The sequence below is a fragment of the Acipenser ruthenus genome, chromosome 36 (genome assembly GCF_902713425.1).
Source record: "Acipenser ruthenus chromosome 36, fAciRut3.2 maternal haplotype, whole genome shotgun sequence".
NCBI lineage: Eukaryota > Metazoa > Chordata > Actinopteri > Acipenseriformes > Acipenseridae > Acipenser > Acipenser ruthenus.
Window position 1 is genome coordinate 7,156,332 of NC_081224.1, and position 22,680 is coordinate 7,179,011.

Genomic DNA, 22,680 nt, shown 5'->3' on the forward strand with positions numbered 1-22,680 from the left:
AAGGGCCTCTACAGTTTTCCTAAATTAACCACCAAACCTATTGGCTTGGTTCACTACACACAACATTGCCATATGTTTCTTATTATCAAGTATGCAGTCCTGCATAACCCTGGCTGTAACTAGCTATGAGGACACCAGGTTTTGTCCTTGGTTGTTTGTTTTGCATCATAAATGCTGATGTAAAAATTCTGGTAAAGTACAAAAGACTCCTTCATTTTCGCTGTTGGTTTGCCATGTAACATAGATTTGGAGGTGGAACAGTAAATACCAAGCAGTCATACAAATACTGCCAGCTAGAGCTTGAAGCCTAAGTTTGACCTCGGTAGAATGTCAGCTCTAGTTATGGCGCTGTGCATAATCAATTTCTTTTGTGTGCTACTCTAATAAAATGTTCTTGTAGTAAAAGCACAGCGAAAGCATAGGTACAGCAAACAGCTGTAAAGCACAGAGGCACAGTAAAGCATATTACAAATCATCTAATATATTAAGCACTGAATTTAGAAATACTGAAAGAAACAATTCAGTGACTTCAATTGAAGACATTGTCACAGACTGTCATTGAATTAAGAACATTTAACGACATGGCAAACAATGGTAAGCTATGGTAAATCCATAGCTTAATCACGGAAAACACATGGGGGCCAAACTGCTAAATTACCGTGTTTGCTACATTATTCTATAGAGTAGCATCCTGTGCACTTTGACTTATTAGAAACCATACATTGTTGGCTCACCAGTTTGTTTACATTATCAAAGGCAGTTTGAGCTGCAGGCACACAAGCTTCCTCCTTCCTTGAAGCTTCACCACAGCTCTGAATTAAACAGCCACCCTCCAGCAGTATGAATGCCGTAGAAGCTCTGTTTGAGTTCAGGGAACCCAACACAAATGGAAACGAGGAAAAATGTGATTGAATATGCCTGTCATGCACTATATAGAGAGAGACTTTTCAGAGACTTCATGTGGGTTTTGAAAATCGAGATCATTCCAGATATTGCCTTCAAGAGCCCAACATAGCAGGCATTCAACCTGAACCCACTGACTGTGCGCTGTAACTGCATAAATAGAAAACGTAACATGGAACAATTAGGTGTCTGAAGGGGATATAAGTGTACCTTTAGTGTTGAATATCGTATGTATTTTTGTAAAATATCGGATTAGTTATGCGCATAACAACAATTACCAACTTTTAAAAATCTTACATGTAAAGCCAGCACCAGTCCAGCAGGGAGGACCATAAATGCCCCCAGAACGTTGTTTCATACAGACTAGTTTACTTTATGGTGAAGGAAGGAATTGATCAGCGTACTGCAGTAAATTGCTTCCGACTGAACTTGACCGATCCGGTAGTAGTAAGCATATGTTTTCGGAGAGACGGTGGAGGTGACCCGTCTGTCTGTAGGACACACCGAAAAAAACGAAACCGAGCTGGAGCGGGTCAGACCATAACGTCGCCATGGGAGCGCACCTCGTCCGCAGCTACGTGACCAATCCGGACACCGAACCGGACCCCTTGAAACCGGCCGGGTTTGCCCCCGATCTGGGATTTGCAGAGAGAAAAGAGCGAGGCAAGTGTACCGATCGTGGCTTTATTTTAAAGATCCGGGTGAAGTTGTTGTTGTTCACGAACAGCGACATGGCAGGTTCTTTAAAATACACAAAAAAACAATAAAAGGACGGAGCTTTTGGTAGCATGGTTGTAGTGCACCTTTCTGGAGTCATTTGTCTTATTATTGAATGTTGTTTGTTTGTTGTTGTGTGGATATTAAAATACTGTCTGTATAGGTACCGCATTCGGTAAAACTAAACGTAATTAGAAGGCACGTTTTTTTTTTTTTTTTAATGAAAAATGATTTTAAACTATTATGTTTGGTACAACAATGATGAAGATATCTGTCAGAACTCAAGATACAGATGTGTAGGCCAGCTGGAAAATCTGTCATTGTGCTGCACCGGAAGCGAAATTATAGTGTGGTGGCAAGATGCGCTGATAATAAAGTCTTGGACATTTAGTTAATAATGTTAAAATAAATGCCCAGTTAGCACTGTGTGTGTGTGTGTGTGTGTGTGTGTGTGTCTCGTTGCAGTGATGGTACCCATGCAGGAGCAGATGAATGAGGCTCAGTTAACACTGTGTGTGTGTGTCTCGTTGCAGTGATGGTAGCCACACAGGAGCAGATGAATGAGGCTCAGTTAACACTGTGTGTGTGTGTCTCGTTGCAGTGATGGTAGCCACACAGGAGCAGATGAATGAGGCTCAGTTAACACTGTGTGTGTGTGTCTCGTTGCAGTGATGGTAGCCACACAGGAGCAGATGAATGAGGCTCAGTTGCCCGTCGAGCAGCGAGATTACTGCGCTCACCACCTCCTCAAACTAATGAAGTGCAAGAGAGACAACTGGCCCAACTTCCTAGCCTGCAAGCATGAGCGCCATGACTGGGATTACTGCGAGCACCAGGAGTAAGTCTCTCTGCACACCGGGCTGGGGGACTGGCTGCCCACGGTTCACATTACAAGATAATATGCAGTGTTTTTTGTGCATCTGGGTGTGATAGGAACACAAAGAGAAACTGAGCAGCTCAGACTGTGCAAAATGATTTATGTTATGAGACACCCACCAGACACACAAGCTGTAACGTAACCCTTAAAGTGCCGTTGTCCTCATTTGAGGACCGACTACTTCCATTTTTTTTGAGCATTTTTAACTGGCAGCGACCTGTCATTTTAATTTTCTCTAACTGTATTATGATAACTTACTCTAATTGTATTAACCGCAAAAGTCTAAATGTAATTTATCAAATTACATAAACACAGGTTGCGTTCTGATTTTTTTCAAAGAAAAAAATATTTGGTACTTAATGTGTTCATGTGAATCACAAAAATGAAGACCGTTCTTTATTGTTTTGTTAATCCTTTAAGGTGCAATGACAAGGAGTTCAGAAGCTGCTATTCTGTTTTAGTTGCCTGCCATAGACATATGAAACATAGGCTAGATCAGCTAAAGTGTCTTTGTTAGTAAACTCCATTGGCAGATCACTAAATTACACAGGCTGTTACTTCTGTAAAGACAATTTGGCTGATCTAACTTATGTTGCATGTATCTGTGGAGGGAAAGTGTGACTTGTGAACTCAGTAATTGCATTACAAACCACTGGGAGGGGTTTGAAGATGACAGTTTTTTATATATATATATATATAAATATAATTTAAGAAAACTGATTATCTAAAATTGTGCTACATATTTTTGCACAGTGCATTGAGAGGGCCAGAGTCTGTGAACTTTATTGTGACATGTGCATTCTGTTGATGTTGGCCAAGTCATGGTGAACTGCTATTTCATGATGCAGATGGTTCTGAGTTGTCTCTACAGCCATTGCAGCACAGATGTGTATTACAGACATGCTTTTTATTCATCATTTTGTTTTATTTGTCAATTGCCAGGATTTCAGTACATCATGTTTTGTACAGATGCCATCCTGTAGAACATAAAACACAATTTGAAAGTTAAAGGAACAACACTCTTTATGTTTAATAGTGGTCCATGAGTAATTTTTATTTTTTTTTGGTTTTTGATAAGTTAATACGCGTTGTGTAGGGTGTCTCTTATAACAGAAACCGTTTAGCAGTTTGAGCTTTGCTGTCCGTTTGCCCAAACTCTACAAGATGACATAACAATAAGATACCCTGTACCTGACGCATCACCTTGTAGCAGTTCTTGATTTGTGAGTACAATCCCTTTTCCTCTTCCCTGCAGCTATGTGATGCGGATGAAGGAGTTTGAGAGGGAGCGCCGTCTTCTGATGAGAAAGAAGAGGATAGAAGAAGCAGAGGCAGCCTGATACTGGAGACCATCACCCCCAGCAAGCTGCACGTCCAGGCAGGAGAAAGGCATCTGTTTCTGTACATAATCTTATTTACACAAATAAAACCTAAATGGATCCAACATAAACCTGCACTTGTGTCATTCTTACTGTAAGGGAGCGGCAAGCACGTGCCAGATTGATGTTTTAAATATGTTAAAGCCCCAACAAAACACAGTGCTGGTGTTAATCCACCCTAGTATTTATCGGGTGATTGAAATAAAAAATCAGCAATGTGACTTTTTTTCTGTGTTTTCACCATCACGCTGCATTCTGTTACGCAGTCAAAGCCTGCAGGTGGCTAAAGGGTGGACTTTTTTTTTCTTGTATCAGGAAAACTATTTATCCAATTGTGATGCAACTTGATAGTAACAGTTTAGTATTAGATTCTCTTCTATATGGGTGTCTGTCTGTGTCACACTTTAAAAAATAAATTATAAATGAGAACCACGTGCCTGATTTTGATTAATCTTGGTGTACACATTCTTTACCAGACGTTATTGAGAGTCACAACATCTGGGGACCTATGAAGATGTGTCGCAGCTTGGGAATCACTTTTCGGGAACCTTTTCTGTACATGCTGTTGATATACTGTAGGTCATGGTCAACTTTGCCCACGTACCGATAGCTCAGATTTTGAACTTGCGGTCTCGCAGGAAGATGTATGTTACTGACTTAAAGTTCATTTTATTCAAGTTTTAAATATACAAATTTAACTCCACAGAGGTCTTTTCTCAGGTAATGAAAAGAAAACACACACAAAACAACTGTTAATCAGTTTAATCTTCGTACTCACTGTAAACAATGTTATTCGTAAACAAGGAAAAACTAAACTACTGATTAACAGAAAAAAAAATAATAATCAGAACTAGTTACCTACATTGATTAGTCCACTAATACAGGCTAAAGAAATATTCACTATGATTTGTATCTTCAGCAGGACATGATTCTTAGAGGACTGTTAATTCCAGTAGTGCACTTTTTTTTTTTTTTAACATTTTATTTCCAAATTTAAGACCAAGAGCTTGTTAAGCATTGCAGAGAACACCACGACTTAACCTGTTATTCAACAGTTTACTGCACTGTATTATAAATGACACTTTGTTCACCCTGATGGAAATTACATATATACCGTGTTTGATTATAGTTAAGTTTCTTCTGTTGGTCTAAACTGTGGTAGATCTAAAGCCTTGTGTTTATTTAAATCATTAAAGAGTGCACCCTTGCATTTGACATTTTTAGAAGCTGTTAGCATTTGATTTTCATAGCATTGGCCCACTAAAGGCCTTTTTAGCAGTGACTATATTTAGATCTGCCAATTGAATACTCCACATATTCCTGACCATTTTTCCATGATTTTTACATTTTAGAGTATTTGAAATATACCAAATATATATATTATGATACATTTCAGTAGATGATTGATTTATCCAGATAGCAAAACCTTCATTTGTTCTCTCTATGAAATATCACAATGTTGTGATGTGTCAATATATGCCAAGATCACCCTTGATTCACAAAAAACTGATTTCATTCCTACAATAAAAGAATGGCTTTTTAAAATATTCTGAGCATTTACATTATGATTTCAATAAAAAAAGTGGGTAATTCCATTAAAAAAATCACACCAGACTGGGGAAAATATACATTCATGCAATAAATATAATCGAAAAGAAATATGTATTGGTTGACATTTGCTGTTTACTGCATCAATTTAGATTTTCCCATTGTGATGTGCCCTAAGATAACTACATATCATCAGTGTCTTGTACTGAAAAAGAAATACAAAATGTTTTGTCTGGGATACCCATCTTTCCTAGCCGTACCATTACCATTTCATTCCTCGTTCGGGGGACGGAAAGCACTCCCAGCGTGCCACATTCCCATTCTTCCAATCACTTTCTACAGCCACTCCTGGATTAGGCATGTTTACCAATTGTTAGGAATACCTGTCCTGTTATATCTGTTAAAACAGTATTGATCTCTAAGCAAGTGACAGCTGCAGAGAACACATGAATGAATGAATGTCAATATTGGGAGCAACAGAACTATTCAGCTGGGGAACCTCATAACAGGTATGGTAGAATGGTAAAGCAATTAAAAAGACATTTTAAACTAGCATACCTTTAATACAATTTGAGATTTGGTTAATCAGGATTATACTAGTCTTAAAATACTACACTTTAAAATGGTTCATACAATCAAATTGATTAAACTCCTCTAGATAGTGGTGGCCTGTTCAATTATTTATTTTTACTGCAGCCTACATTTCTGAAAGCGTGGTGTTGAACAATTGCACCCCGATGATTAATTTGAGGTAAATCTATTAATGGCTCAGAAAACGCACTTTGAATAGCATCTGGTTACTTATTATCATCATATATTGATTCTAAGAGGGAAACATTAAATTTAAATAGCAGATAAATGTTTTGGCTAATGCCAATCTATGGATCAGTATCTTGTTTACTGCTGGTTACATCAGCTGATTTGCCATCTAATGAAGGCAAACTCATATAGTGCCTTTCCCCAACACTAGAGGGAGCCAGATTGCCATCCAGTGACAGCTATGTTACATGATCTGGTTTACTGACAGAGGGGAAAAAATGAAGACAAAATATATACGAATACATAAGTGTGGACTAGGTATAACCTATGCTGGTTTGACCTGATAAGATGGAAAACTGAAAAAGGTTGCTATGATTGATGAACAAAAATGTCTATTTCAAACAAATACATACACATAGAGCAGAATTACATTCAGTGCTGTGCCCCTCTTAGCTCCTCAACCTTTCCAGTGCCATTTGACTGTTTCCCAGTGTGCCAAATTGCAATTCATTAGCCTGGAGCAGTGTGTAATGTAATGTAGTAGCACAGGACGAAACTACATTATCTGGTCAAGTACTCTAGTAGCCAGTGAATTGTCAGTAATTCTGTGAGCCAGCAGCAGGTTTAAAAACAATATGCAGTAGTCTGCAAGGTTCTGCTTTAGAAGACACTGACGAGAGGAAGTAATATTGGTACTACAATATAATGTGTGTATTTGTAATCAATCATGATTTCATGGGTTTGCAACAGTGTAAGTTTTTTTTTTTTTTATAAAAAGTTTATGACAGCCTGATGTATTGTGTAAGAGATTCCAGGCTATAATACACTTTTTAAATGGTACAGAAGATACTACTTTTAAGAGATGTGGGGGAAAAGACCCATGTACACAACTCCAATGAATGGGTATTCAGAGATGTGTCTATTAAGGATGTGTAGAAAAGCACACTCACTCATCGGCAGTATGTGTAATCAATCCCACTTACTGGTGATCACATGCCATATTGATGTCCTGGCTGGAGGGTGGATGACTAGTATAAAGTTAGTTATTTGCACAGTACCATCTCCTAATACCTCACCAATTATCTGTTTTACATTAACCCTTTGCGGTCCATTGTCGGACTGGGTCCGACATTGCAATTATTCCTCACAGGTCCTTTGTCGGACTGGGTCCGACATCATTATAGCAACGCAATAAACGGGTGTTTAGTCATTTTTTCTCTGGAAAAAGCCGAGAAAACCATTCAATTGCCGAGTGGGAGCGACAGGAGCCGAGACAAGTCGAAAAAAAAAAAAGGCGTATCTCATGAATAGTCATACATGGTATCAGGTATCAGATAACGGGGCGTTCATAGTAAACAAGCTGGCTGAGTGCGTCAGCGCACAGAGACTATCATGGACATTTGCAGAGCTTTTTTCAGATGTTATAGTAATAAAATGATGACTTGGATCGCATTATTGAGGAGTTTGGTGATAAAACGAGTGATCCGGAGATGATCGATCGGTATGTACGACTATTATTATTATTATTATTATTATTTATTTCTTACATAGGTGAACGCTATAGCAAACGAAAGGGTGGGGCGGGGCTGGAGATGCCTAGTGAGTGCTTTGTTGATATGCAGGGCCATTTAAACCCGTTTGACTGTGAAAAAAAATACTTTTAAACAGCGCGTATAAAATTAACTGCGCGTGTGAAAATTAATTAGACCTGGCGTGCCTGACGCGCAGTTAATAAATGGACTGCAAAGGGTTAAAATGAGCTTGTAAGGCTATAGTATAGACATCTGTGATTATCTCTTAATTATGGAGCAGGATATTTTCAACGTACTGAACTGTAGAGCTGCAATCATTAATTGCATCAAGGGAGGAGCAGAGTTCTATTGAGTGCGACAGGTATGTAAGCATGTGTACCAGGGGCACCACAAAATCCTTTGAAAGCGTCCGAGTTGCATTATAATGGTTATCCTCATGATTCTTAGTAATGAATTACACTCCTGCAGTCTCTGCTCACAGCATGAAGGGCAGGATGGGGGAACGGAGGCGAGGGTAGTCTCGGAACTCCTTCAGGTAGCTGCGGTGCTTCCCCTTGGCCCAGATCATCATCTGAATGAAGCCCACCAGGGTGAAGAACGCCACGGGCAGGCACTGCGTCATCAGCGTGAAGCCCACCCAGGAGCCCACCTGCAGAGGCAATGCACAGCCAGGTCAAACACGGCAACATGTCCTCCTTACAAAATGGCTTGGTCAAACCAAGCTCGGCCTATGTCTGGCCATGACTTCCAAGTGGACTTCATGACTTTGCTGACTGCATCTGGTTGTGGATTATATTCAATCGGCATTTAGGATTTGTCAGAATTTGTCAGTGTGCAGATATCCTGTGCATAGAACTTACCACACAATTCTAAAGTTAACAAACAAGAACAAGCGGATACTTTCTGTAATTCCTTCTAAGAAGTTGCAATGTTCAAGATTGAGACGGTCTATTCCTTGTGAAAGTTTAATAGCAATGTTGGATACTGAAGCACCTGCCCACCGAGCACCACCTAAATCAGTTAGATCTACTGGCTTACAACAGGGAGATGCAGCTTGTATGTATTTGTTTGTTTACTACAGAAAATGAGTCTGTGACTCCATTTGTATTCTGGTTCGTGACCTCACACTGGTGTGAGTGCTTCTATTACTGGCAGAGAGCAGTAGAGTACAGTTGATAGAACAGAAAAGGAGATAGCTCCATTCCTCTCAGCTTTCGTAAACATCCGAATGCCACTACAGCTCTTTACGGAAGATACATGACTAAAGATTTGATGATTCATAGCCCTGCTGTAAAGCTAAACCCTGAAAAGCCTCAAACTAAAACACTGGCAGTGTGCTGGATCCCATCTTGTGCTGCCCTGAAACACTAGATCAGTGGTTCTCAACCCCAGTCCTCAGGGACCCGTGTCTTCGGGGTTTTCATTCCAACCGAGCTCTCACTGACTTAACTAAACCCTTCATTGAACTAATAATTAGCTTAAATAGGCCTTTTTAAATGTTCTCAGCTCCTTATAACATTTTATCGTTATGTTGAAATCTCCCAACTGTTTAGGAGCTGATAACAAAGCCTATTTAAGCTAATTATTAGTTCAATGAAGGGTTTAGTTAAATAAGAGAGAGCTCAGTTGGAATGAAAAGCAGAAGACACAGGGGTCCCCGAGGACCGGGGTTGAAAATTCCAGCGAGTCATCTCTTGTGCAGTACAGTGTTGCACTGTGTTTTAAATGCAGTAAGGTAAGGGGATTGTTGGAAAATTATTTTTAGAAGTTTCTTGATTCTCAGATATTATTGGAACTAATTAATATTTACAAATGAATGGATTTTCAGAGTATATTAGGCGCATGTATACAGGTACTCATTTCCAGTATGAATAATCAATGCTAGGTATTGGTATGAGTGTCATACCCCATATACTGTAGACACTGAATGGAGGGTGGACAATAGGGCTGGCATGGAAAGTGGGCAATTGGGAATCTCTTTAGTAAAGTTTGCTTATTACCATCATCTGACTCTTTAGAGGGGTGGTATGCATTATTTTATTAGAGGACTGTGGGATATATAACATTTCAAATCCAGATTTCAGAATACCCCTTCCTTGTTTGGAGCAGAGCTCTCTTTTTAATTGTTTGTTTATTGCTCCCATTTCAGTGAGCATTACTATATATATATCCTCTGAATTGTTTATGTTAACTATCGTTGCCAAGACCTTTTTTAAAACATATCTTCATTTTAAAATATAGCATAGATAGGGAGCACCCAGTGTCCGAAGTGGGTATGTTGCTGTATGTACTGGAGAAGTGTAAGGGAGCTCTCCCCAAACTCACCTCATAGGTATAATTAGGGCAGGACACCAGCAAGAAGAGCCATGTGAAGGGATTCTTGGTGGGGTAAGGAATCTTTCTGGCCTTGGAGCCTGGAAAGACAAGAGAAATGATGGGTGAGTTCTGGAAAAGTCAGCTCCCAAACCTGTTCATTACCTGAAGCGCAAATGACATGTCTCATTGAGGCTGGCTCAGTATTGCAGAGAATCTAGGCCAGAATCAATCCAGACTGAATGAACAGGGGAGCAGCTATCAGACGGCTGGGCTGCTTGGAAACGCACCACACACAGCCACACACACCTACCAACTCACATATAAGAAGACGGGAAGATTTACCTGAAATTCCTGCAGCCGCTAAAAAGTGTATTGTTAAAGGAAATATAAAATCATATGACAAAACATAATTTCTTGTGTGAATGCACTCACCTGGTGGCCGAAGGTTTCTCAGTGCGATGTGAATCGAGAAGTTTCCGATCTGGCAGAACTACAGGGAGCATAAAGAGAAGGAAAGGTGTGTTAAAAGGCAGAATGCAGCCTGTTTATAATTAGGGAAAAAGACAAACATGTGATATACAGGTCATCTTTGTGTTATGTCCACATGCAGATTAGATTGTAAAGTACAGATTGAACTAGGCAGTAAGCTGTTTGATATTGCAACAGTAAAGACCCTTGTTCTGGGACCTCTTTATCTGGACATTGTCTTTAAAAGAGCTATTTAAATTGCTATACAGTATCAGAAACATTATTTGAAAGTGGACACTATTTTTGCTGTTTGTATGACGCCCCTCAGTGGATTTTTAACTTTAACTCATCCAGAATCTATTATTTTGTTGCATCATGAACACATATTGAAGTAAGTTACCTACCAGGAAGATGATGAGCGCCAACTGCACTTGCTGCTCTCCGTAAGCTGGAAGACATGGGTATCAAGACTGAGCAACACAGACCTGCATGTCCCCGACCTCTGTACTACACACTCCCTCCAGAACGTACTGAGCAACACAGACCTGCATGTCCCCGACCTCTGTACTACACACTCCCTCCAGAACGTACTGAGCAACACAGATCTGCATGTCCCTGACCTCTGTACTACACACTCCCTCCAGAAAGTACTGAGCAACACAGACCTGCATGTCCCCGACCTCTGTACTACACACTCCCTCCAGAACGTACTGAGAAACACAGACTGGCATGTCCCTGACCTCTGTACTACACACTCCCTCCAGAACATACTGAGCAACACAGACCTGCATGTCCCCGACCTCTGTACTACACACTCCCTCCAGAACGTACTGAGCAACACAGACTGGCATGTCCCTGACCTCTGTACTACACACTCCCTCCAGAACATACTGAGCAACACAGACCTGCATGTCCCCGACCTCTGTACTACACACTCCCTCCAGAACGTACTGAGCAACACAGACTGGCATGTCCCCGACCTCTGTACTACACTCCCTCCAGAACGTACTGAGCAACACAGATCTGCATGTCCCCGACCTCTGTACTACACACTCCCTCCAGAACGTACTGAGCAACACAGACTGGCATGTCCCTGACCTCTGTACTACACACTCCCTCCAGAACGTACTGAGAAACACAGACTGGCATGTCCCTGACCTCTGTACTACACACTCCCTCCAGAACGTACTGAGCAACACAGATCTGCATGTCCCCGACCTCTGTACTACACACTCCCTCCAGAACGTACTGAGCAACACAGACTGGCATGTCCCTGACCTCTGTACTACACACTCCCTCCAGAACGTACTGAGCAACACAGATCTGCATGTCCCTGACCTCTGTACTACACACTCCCTCCAGAACGTACTGAGCAACACAGACCTGCATGTCCCCGACCTCTGTACTACACACTCCCTCCAGAACGTACTGAGCAACACAGACTGGCATGTCCCTGACCTCTGTACTACACACTCCCTCCAGAACGTACTGAGCAACACAGATCTGCATGTCCCTGACCTCTGTACTACACACTCCCTCCAGAACGTACTGAGCAACACAGATCTGCATGTCCCCGACCTCTGTACTACACACTCCCTCCAGAACGTACAGAGACAGACAACATGCAGAGCGACTCATCATTTGCTCATTACTGTACCTGTCCCTAATCAGGAACTGGAATTGTTCCATCTTTAAAATTATGTTGATCTTTAACAATTTCCTGTTACAGTATAAAATATTAAAAGCACGGTTCATTTGTAACCAAGAAAGTATTTAATAAATGAAGGTAAGATATAATAATAAATAAATATTTACATTTTAGCCATCTGCATTGGGTGTTTCTGTTTGCCAGTAAATTGAACATGTATATTTTTCAGTGATGATTTCACTGGCCTCCCCATATTTTCTACATGTAAGTCAGACAGCAAGAACAGCTAATGGGACCTATTCAATTAATTTAAACACACCACTGTTATCGCTGTTTATATGAATTGAATAGACTCTATTGTTTCTTTGTAATAGAAATACTTGAAAAATGAACAGGATGACTAGGGCAGGTTACAGTTTAATTATTCTGATCAGACCATAAAGACCCTTACCTGGTGGTGTGTAGAGTGGGTGATTGATATAGTACGCCATCCACGCTGAAAACCCCCAGTAGTATGTACAGTTCTGAAAGAGGAACCCTTATTAGCCAAATCCTGTCACAAAACTCATAGCATTTTTAAAAATTAGGGTTAAATTCGATTTCTCAAGAATGAACTGGAAATCATCGCCCAGAATAAAGCAACACTGCAGAGTGCTCTAGCAGTATAGGAAAGAGAAGTCCACTCTCAACACTGCAGAGCGCTCTAGCAGTATAGGAAAGAGAAGTCCACTCAACACTGCAGAGCACTCTAGTAGTATAGGAAAGAGAACTCCACTCAACACTGCAGAGCACTCTAGTAGTATAGGAAAGAGAACTCCACTCTCAACACTGCAGAGCGCTCTAGCAGTATAGGAAAGAGAAGTCCACTCAACACTGCAGAGCACTCTAGTAGTATAGGAAAGAGAACTCAACTCTCAACACTGCAGAGTGCTCTAGTAGTATAGGAAAAAGAGAAATCCACTCAACACTGCAGAGTACTCTAGTAGCATAGGAAAGAGAAGTCCACTCTCAGCACTGCAGAGCGCTCTAGTGGTATCGGAAAGAGAACTCTCAAATCAACTCAAATAGTTTAAACTATTTAAAACTACTTTTGCATGAAACAAACTTCAATATGTTGGATTTCATGCAGGGCAGAAGTCCTAGAATCTAGGACCTAGATGCTAAACTGCTTTTTTTTTTTTTTTTTTTTTTATTAAATTCAAATATATTGTAATGAAAATATGAAACCTAAAAACCACAATGCCTAGTTAATGTGCCCTTACCTTGAATATGTTTCTCAGAGGCATGGTGCCATGAGAGAATCGGTGCACAAACAGCGTCTCCAGCAGCCTCTTCACATAGTGGAAGCTGTGACACATGCAGGCGAGGCTGGAGACAAGGAAGCAATCACACATATTAGTCTAGGACAGTGTTTCTCAATCTGTGGTCCACCGGCTCCTTTCTAGGGGTCCGTGGAAAGGTTACATAATTACAGAGAGGAAGCGGCAGCATAGTTTATCGATACCATAGCAAACCCAAAATGTAAGACCTTAAAAACTCAGCTACAGAAGCAGGAAGAAAATGCATACATGGAGAATATCTCCAAGTTAAAAACTGGTCTAAACTCTCCGTCATATATAGTTTTGGAGTGTCTAAAATGTATTCTTTATTAGGGAGTTTTCGTGTATTGGGCTCACTCTACACAGCAGCTGGTAAAGTAAGGGATAACACACGACAGGTCATGTGTTGTGTTGCATTAACATACTACTGTAGTCGGGTTGAACGCACAAAGCGAAGCCCCTTAAACAAGGTTCTATTTGTTGTAAACATTAAACTGGAGGTTTTCAACTTCGCATTTAATGAATGAAGCCTCCATGCCGGTCTCAATCGCTTCGTAAACAAAGCTGACAACGCACAATATTAGCCTTGTTAGTAAACAAGCATTTAAAAATGCCAATCGTGTATTTCTGTTGATAATGAAAAGATGCAGAAAAGGAGGCACAGACAAAGTTCACTATCCACACATTACTACCGCTGACCTGGAGAAGCTGATACAAGGCTGTAGCCAGCTATGAGGCACCCGAGGCACGGGTCTCGGTTAAAAACATACTAATAATGATTTATTTAGGCTCTTTTACATGTTGCTTTGTCAAAAATAAAATGCATTTCATCCCTTATTTGCATGCATTAAAAGTCCCGCTGATATCTATAGCCTCTGTGTTCTTCAAAATATTTTACTGTTATTGCAGACTACAGTGACACCATACGGGGTTGGGGTGAACGTTATTAACCCTTTGCGGTCCTATGTCGGACCTGGTCCGACATTGCAATTATTCCTATCAGGTCCAATGTCGGACCCTGTCCGACATCATCAAAAAGATGCAAAAAAAATGGTTTTTAGTTGTTTTTTCTCCAGAAAAAGCTGAGAAAACCATTCAATGGCCGAGTGGGAGCGACAGGAGCCGAGACAATCCGAAAAAAAGGGCGTATCTCATGAATAGTCATACTTGCCCCTGGCATCTGATAATGGAGGCCATAAGGAAACAAGCTGGCTGTTACTGTATCAGCACACAGAGACTATCACGGACATTTGCAGAGCTTTTTTCAGATGTTATAGTAATAAAATAATGACTTGGATCACATTATTGAGGAGTTTGGTGATAAAACGAGTGATCAGGAGATGATTGATCGGTATGTACGACTATTATTATTATTATTATTATTTATTTCTTAGCATATGTGAAAGCGATAGCGAACGAAAGGGTGGGGCGGGGCTGGAGATGCCTAGTGAGTGCTTTGTTGATATGCAGGGCCTTTTAAACCCGTTTGACTGTGGGAAAAAAAATACTTTTAAAACAGCGCGTCTAAAATTAACTGCACGTGTGAAAATAAATTGGACCTGACGCGCGCTTAATAAATTAATTGACTGCAAAGGGCTAAACCAACAGTCTATATGGATAATATCCACATTTCAAGGCTAGGATCCTTTGATAAAAAGTTTGAGAATCATACAGTCCAATACTGAAAACATCCGATGTAGGCTGTCCCGTGAAATGCAAGCCTCTTTTAATGTCGATGTTGCTTTCTGCTGTGCTGCAAGTAGTAGCAGGTGCTAGCGGCATCCATGTTTTAAAGAAGTGAGGAAATGTGTGTCCTCACAACTAAAACTCACTTTCGGGAATGTAAACAAACTGGACTGTGAACAAGATGTCTTTTTTCTGATAAAGTACGCAAAGCAGAGCTTGTAACATAAACGTTGCATGAAATTACATTTGTGTGTTAATAACACCGTGTAACTAATTTTTTTTTTTTTTTGGTTTCTGGGTAGTAAGTGTTATTTGGTGGGAACCCACTGACCACTCAAGCAACTGCTACTTCTGCATGGTGGACCCTTCCAAAATCGGACTGGCAAGAATGCACCTGCTATCACGTATCCGGACCTTCCTTCATCCATCGCCCCGGTGCCACACTGCCATGAGCTCCCCGTACCCACGAGAGCAGCAAGTCAGAGAGCGAGGAAGATGTTGTAGATCCAGATGACAATTTCAGAGGTGGAGCTGAGGAGAGAAACCCATACTACCCCAACCAAAAAGACCTCAACGACTTGATTAGAGATCTTGGTCTCACCAAGTCCAATGCCGAGCTTCTGACGTCTAGGCTCAAGCAGTGGAACTTGTTGGATGAAAGTGTGCAAGTCGCAGATCAGAGGAAGCGTCACCAACCTTTTTCCAGCTTCTTCACCCGTCAAGATGGGCTCTGCTTCTGCCACAATGTGACCAGTCTGTTCGAGGCAATCGGAATCGCCTGTAACCAGAATGAGTGGCGCCTCTTCACTGACAGCTCATCCAGGAGCCTCAAAGCCATGCTGCTCCATAATGGTAACAAGTACCCGTCTCTTCCCCTGGCTCACTCGGTGCACCTCAAAGAGGATTACAACAGCATCAAGACCTTGCTGGACGCCTTGAAGTATGATGAGTACGGCTGGGAGGTCATAGGAGACTTCAAAATGGTGGCATTCCTGATGGGTCTCCAAGGCGGTTCTACCAAGTTTCCCTGCTATCTTTGCCTTTGGGACAGCAGGGACACCAAGGCGCACTACCACAGGCGGGACTGGCCACAGCGGACCGAGTTCTCTGTGGGGAGGAACAACGTCAAGTGGGAGCCACTGATGGACCCCCGGAAGGTGCTGATGCCACCACTGCACATCAAATTGGGCCTTATGAAACAATTTATCAGAGCTCTAGATAAGGAGTCGGCAGCCTTCAAGTACCTTCAAGACTTCTTCCCTAAGCTGTCTGAGGCAAAGGTCAAAGCCGGTGTCTTCGTCGGACCACAGATCAAGAAGATCCTGGAGTGCAATGAATTCCCCAAGAAGCTCACTAGTAAGGAGGAAGCGGCTTGGAACAGCTTTGTCGCAGTGGTTCGGGGCTTCCTGGGCAATCACAAGGCCGAAAACTATGTGGAGCTGGTTGAGACTCTGGTGAAGAACTACGGCACAATGGGCTGTAGGATGTCCCTCAAAGTCCATATCCTTGATGCTCATCTTGATAAATTCAAGGAGAACATGGGAGCGTACTCGGAGGAGCAAGGCGAGCGCTTCCACCAGGATATACTGGACTTTGAACGCCGCTACCAAGGACAGTATAACGAGAACATGATGGGAGACTACATTTGGGGGCTGATTCGTGAAAGTGATTTACAGTATAATTGTAAATCTCGAAAAACTACTCGCTTCTAAATCTTTTGTAGTCATTTTTGTATTACTTTAGTATAAATACATGTTAATTTGGATTCATATGTTGTTTTTTTCTGACTTTATGTGAACGAAAAGACACAAATTCGTCCGTTTTCTCATTGGAAATAGGTAAATTTCAAAATATCACTGTCCTGGTCACAAAAGCAAAGTTTGTGGGGAAAAATAGCCATTTTCTATACTTTTGAGGCATAAGCAATTAGGAAATAACACTTACTACCCAGGAACAAAAATTGTGTTACATAGTGTAATATATGATTGAATGAAAAGAACTGGAAAGCATTACTTACTGTACAACCCAGTGCTTGCTGGTTGTGAAGTCGTACTTGGTGTTGTAGATGAAGGGAACTCTGAAGTAGAACATCAGGTAGAGCAGGAGAGGACCCCCATACTCCGTCAGGAACACCTGAAACGCACACGCAGCAGTTTGACTAGAAACGGGACCAATGAACGGGAGCTTACCACACAGTGGAATAAGAAAGGTAGAGCCGCGCTGCACATTACTATTCAGTTCAGAGTGCAGGGACGTCAATTACACTTCCTATTGTACAGGCTTTAGGAATTAGTCAAGGTTTCTCCACGTATCCCCAGATTTTGAAGCTTGACGTAAAGATGCTCATATCTGGGTTTCATCACATTGCATTAGTGGTTCTCCAGACATAACTTGTAATGAACAATGCTGTAACCAATGTCATCACAACAGCGGTTCTCCCAATATATGTAAAAATCCTAGTGTGACACACTGACCTACAGATTGCTCTACTGTCCTAATATTAATACAGGTCAATAAAGGACCTATAGACTGCTCTAGTGTCCCAATATTAATACAGGTAAAGATAAAAATTGGTAAGCTAACAATGCCATCTTGCTGATTGTGGCACGCACTAGCTGTACTCACCGTGACCCAGCTGATCTGAGCCCCCAGGTCCCTGAAGTACAGGGTAGCAGTGGTGCCCACAGGCAGGTTCTGCAAGATATCTTCATCCTTCAGGGACTTGCCCTCTGCAAGAGGAATTGGAAGACTTCAAACTGGGCCCATAATGGCAATGCCATGGCACTTACAATGGGACTCCATCCTAATACCTGCTACACTTATAGGGCTGGTTTCACATACCCCGATCAGAAGTAATCTTAGGTTATATAACACTGGGTAGTCCACGATTAGTGCTAATCAGGGTCTGTGAAACCAGCCCATAGTGTGGTAGCAGGATAAATGGAGTCAAAGTGAAGCCTATTGCTTCTCTGCCAGCCCAGGAATTCAGCACTCTACATCGGCTGGATAAGCCCCAGCAGGTGGATTTGATTATTTTGAAACAGATGATCAGAGACTGAGCAGCACTTACTTGCATCGAGTCTGATGGACTGCCGAGCTGGATACCACTGTGGATCTGAAACAAAGAGACTGATTAGAGCCTTCATTTTACTGGTACAGCAAAGGGAAGTCATGGGGGAAGCACAGCAAACTGCAAAACAGCTGTGCCGATTTACCATTGCAAACTACTGGCACTTCAAGAGGTGTAGCCGTCTCGTTTATGCTGGCAGAAATGTTCAGTAACTGCACCATAAGGTTACCCAGTTAAGTATAAAAATTGTTGTAAACTTTTAATGATCAAAAATTCAGTCTAGTTAAAGTAACTGTAGTTAATAAAATAATGTCATGAATCTTACTCATTTTGCAGGAGCTACACAGGTCTCAGATGTGCAGTCTTTAAAGAAACACATGTTACTGCAAACATGCATGTTCATTTTAAAACATGATATCTGGTACTACACAGGGTTAAGACAAATACTCAGTTTAAATATACTCATGACAAATACTCATGTCATTTAATAGTGGAAGCAGCTGGATCGTTACCGACAGGAAAGAAATCAGTGGAGGTGAAACGACCCAAGTGCAAGGCAGTCGGAAGTTTCTGCAAACAGAGATTTCTTTCACCTAGTACCAAATGTCATGTTTTAAAAAGGAAGTACATGGCAGCTAAAACGTGTTTTATGTAGAACAGGCACTAGAGCGAGTAGCACCGATGGTGTTTCACGTATGATAACAACCACTCCACAACAGGTAGAGTTTTTATTATTCATACTTCTCTCTCTTAATTAAATATCACCCAATGGAATTACTTTCTTATAATGCGGAAGACCATCTCCTCTTTCTCCTTTCACTGTATAATGAGAATGACAGGCACTGAAAATGAATTTAATAGATTAAAACTGAGGGCAAAAAGTTAGAAGTTAAAGAAAGATGTGACTTTTTTTTATTTGCTTCTGCTGAGGCTGATCTTAGTGCTGTGATTTGTATATTCCTGCATGTTATTAGAGTCGACTATGAATACCATTAACCAGATTGTCAGATTGTTTTGGTTTGGTTGACATACTCCCAATCAAATATGGATTTTCCCTTTTTTTTTTAACATGTTAACTTAATTTGGGTTCCTAACTGGCAGGATTGTGCTAATAAAGCAGACAAAGCTAGGCACTTGGAGTAGTTCTTGGTCTTGCAATGTGTTCTTAATTCCATGCTGTGTGGGTCATTTAAGAGAAAACCAGCCACTGATTTCTGTGCACGCCCCTTTACTCTTTACTCTGGTTACTTGTTTCCCACTGTCCTCTGTACTTACGGGACTTGTGGAACATTGCCTTTATCTCCCCGATAGTAGAATTGGGATCCACCTGCAAACACAAAACACCACCATTAATGGGTTCCCTCTTATTAGCACTAGTAATACCACACCCCCACTTTCTTGTAATGCAGACATTACTTTGCTTTATTTTATTACTTTAACCAAGTGTGACAGGGCTAAGCCCCTGCACTTGTAAATATTGTGTGTGTTTTGAATGCAAGTTTTGCTGGGATGTGCAGAATGTGGCCATGTGCTGATTGGTTGATTGATTATCAATCAGCCCTGGCTACATGGTATACACAAGGAGCCAGGCCCTTTGTTTAGGGGTTAGTTTAGTTTAGAGAAAGGACCGAGAGCAGCAGGCTGTGCTCACTCTCCTGCACCGACACAGCCTTAGCTTGGGTGTTGTTGTGTTTTGTGCACTGCGTTTATTTAATAGTTTACTTTGTTTTCATTAAATGAAAGTGCTCTGAACGGCAGTCTTCTGCATCCTTGTCTGCTATATCTCACACCAGTGGTTTAGACCATGTAAACCTACAGCAAAGGTACCAGCAGTTTATCTATTGAACTGTATTTGAAATATGTACATATACACATAAGTAAAGAACCAAACCGTTCTCAGCACAACAAAAGGGGCACCAGTAATACTGGGCAGGGCTGTGAATGCAGCTTCTGGTAATGAGGTCTTTGAGAATCAGGAACAACAAATAAGCAGCTGATACTGAAGGGTTTACAGTATGTAAGAGACACCCCAAGGGTTAAAATAACACATTCCAAGAGCCAGTAGAACCTGAAAAAGCAGGTCACTGTACCATACATTCACAGCATGTGGTCACTAACATACATTCACAGCATGGGACACAGACAGAAAGACCTTAATACATGTGACCCATTGTCTTCAATAGATGGCTCCAGTACCATGCAAACACTTGCTCACTATTTTCTACATCCATGGGTCATACACAGGTTCATCAACTTCAGAACAAGCAGATACTGTCCTTAGAGAATATATGAACAAGGAAATAGGGTCTATGAGTTCCCATACAATTTGAATACATGAAACCGTACTATAGAGCCCTGGATATCCAAGTATCTTTTTAAAGTCTGATATTCAAACACCCACACATATGATTGCAAACATCTACGAAAATGGAACTGGCAGCTTCCTGCTCTTAAAGCACCATTATAAGCCCATGTTGAAAATATCAGTGTGGAGGTCTAAACAAGCTGGTGACATTTCACTTGAAAACTAACAGCAAAGCCACAATAGCTGGGCTGAAGGTTGGACCGGCGGTTGTCAATAGGAGGCTGTAGAAACGTGCGGGGCTCATCCAACAGGACAGCTTCAATCACTGTGCTAGCACGGGATTCTGGGGTATTAATAGGCCCTGGCTGTGTCGAGAAGGAATAGCAGAGCCAGAAGGTAGCATTCCCAGGAAATCATCCAAAGGGATTTGATTGAGAGCCTGGCATTCTGTCCAAACAAGATCTACTGCATCTGCCCATTCTCTCCAGTCTGCCTTCAAAAGGCTCTGTAGTGCACTTATAATAATTACACAAAAATGTATATTAAAATAATCAGTATCTTAATGTCTTAACTGTTTATGTATCTTAATGTCTTAATTGTTTTTTTGCAATAATTGGTTTTGGGTTCTGTTGCTCCAGTAATGAGTTAAGATTTTCACTAACTCCTCTATACTGTATGTGTGTAGAGTAGGTGGCGCTGGCAGAGTTGGATGAGTGGAATAGGAATGCGGTTTAGTCCTAGGACTTTCTCCAGACAAGCTCAAACCAGGTAAAGGCAGACTTAAACAAAATGAGGACTCAAAATTGGAGCAACACAGGGTAATATACAGGGGGAAAAATATACAGATATAGACGGTGTATCACCTTAGTATATTTGACTTAATACAGGGCAGGATCAATATTAATGTCCTACTTAAATATCTGTATTGAGAGTGGTCTGTTAGTGCGATTTTGTATTGACAAAGCACCTTTGTAACTAGAGTATAACTAGCTGTCTATCTCTCCCCAGCTCCAACATTGATGGCAGAGTATTAAAGGACCATTCTCCTGATAATAAGAATCATGCTGGCCAAGTTAAATACATCATTACAAAAGTAGTGACTGATGTGACAAACAGCCAGATTTAGTGAGGAAAACTAATCCCTCTCCCAGTTTACTTGGCTCCCACTTGCTGGGGTGGTGCAATGTATTTTGAACAGTATTTTGTTAGCCTGCCGCATGCTTACTAGTCTCTGTAAGTCGCCTTGGATAAAGGCGTCTGCTAAATAAACTAATAATAATAATAATAATGCTGAATGTTAGCCTAGCACCTGCTTTGTGCTAGGCAATGGCACTCCGCTGCGGGCTGCAGTAACACCAGAAACATTACAAAGACCCCCAGGAAACACTGGTCTGTCAGCATCATTCAGACTGCCTGTGCAAAATAATTCATCCAGCTGGATAGTGCCGCTGTACAAGAAACTATTTAGAAGTCTAGGATTTAGTACTGTACACAGTAGAGGCATCATGTGTGTGATAAACAGAGCTGTGAATCGTTTGTTGTAAAACAAGACACAAAAAACACAACATAGCTCATTGCAGAGTTGTTGAATGATGAATAACTGTTTTATAGCTCGTATGAAAACACACTTTATTTCATTAACATGTGCCTTTTAACAAAACAGTCCTTCATTAAATTATCTCTTGATCTTATTATGCATCATAAAAGTAGTCATCAAGACCATCACATTTACTGTGATATGTAATCGACATCGATTGTATTGCAGCCAGCATATTGTGGTGCGTATTAAGGGTGGGGTGGTATAACATTTTCAAGGTATGATAACGGTCAAAAAAATACCATGGTAATCTTAATATCACAGCACATCGTGCAAGTTATAAAATGAAGGATTACTAAAAATGGAGAAATACTAAAATTATTGAAATTACTAATTCATTAAACAAACAAACAAAAAAACACTTATCACACTTCCTTTCACGGAATGCTTTAAACTTGGCAAATGCATATTTTAAAAGAACCAAAAGCTGAAAGCTAAAAAGACATTGAGCTGAATGAGGCAACACACAAGTGAGTACAATCATTAAGTTACTGTTTCAGTATCACTTTGCATAACTTAATACAGCCTTGGTGTGGGGTGGCATTAATAAACCTCT

General features: G+C 41.0%; 2 protein-coding genes across 3 annotated transcripts in view; one reads left to right on the forward strand and one right to left on the reverse strand.

Annotated features, from left to right (window-relative positions):
- The first annotated feature begins 1,328 nt into the window (after nt 1–1,328).
- Nucleotides 1,329–3,947, forward strand: LOC117402164 (NADH dehydrogenase [ubiquinone] 1 beta subcomplex subunit 7). The gene is made up of 3 exons (XM_034003047.3): nt 1,329–1,566; nt 2,290–2,458; nt 3,753–3,947. The coding sequence occupies exons 1-3, from the start codon at nt 1,455–1,457 to the stop codon at nt 3,835–3,837; spliced, it is 366 nt and encodes a 121-aa protein (XP_033858938.2). The 5' UTR covers nt 1,329–1,454; the 3' UTR covers nt 3,838–3,947.
- A 676-nt stretch (nt 3,948–4,623) lies between these two features.
- LOC117962766 (very-long-chain enoyl-CoA reductase) overlaps nt 4,624–22,680 on the reverse strand; it is a 34,784-nt gene continuing 16,727 nt past the window's right edge. For both annotated transcript variants that reach the window (XM_059008038.1, XM_059008037.1), the window contains 10 exons: nt 19,498–19,549; nt 18,223–18,267; nt 17,778–17,881; nt 17,170–17,285; nt 13,410–13,515; nt 12,599–12,671; nt 10,904–10,947; nt 10,464–10,521; nt 10,041–10,129; nt 4,624–8,364 (listed from right to left, as the gene is read on the reverse strand). In XM_059008038.1, the coding sequence (XP_058864021.1) occupies nt 8,191–8,364; nt 10,041–10,129; nt 10,464–10,521; nt 10,904–10,947; nt 12,599–12,671; nt 13,410–13,515; nt 17,170–17,285; nt 17,778–17,881; nt 18,223–18,267; nt 19,498–19,549 (861 nt within the window). In that variant the 3' untranslated portion in view covers nt 4,624–8,190. The remainder of the gene's footprint in view (nt 8,365–10,040; nt 10,130–10,463; nt 10,522–10,903; nt 10,948–12,598; nt 12,672–13,409; nt 13,516–17,169; nt 17,286–17,777; nt 17,882–18,222; nt 18,268–19,497; nt 19,550–22,680) is intronic.

Bases quoted from the DNA above. Each gene is read 5' to 3' on its own strand.
- LOC117402164 (XM_034003047.3), top strand. From the start codon at position 1,455: ATGGGAGCGCACCTCGTCCGCAGCTACGTGACCAATCCGGACACCGAA. The intron at 1,567-2,289 runs GCAAGTGTACCG...GTCTCGTTGCAG, and splicing joins TGCAGAGAGAAAAGAGCGAG to TGATGGTAGCCACACAGGAG. The intron at 2,459-3,752 runs GTAAGTCTCTCT...TCTTCCCTGCAG, and splicing joins GATTACTGCGAGCACCAGGA to CTATGTGATGCGGATGAAGG.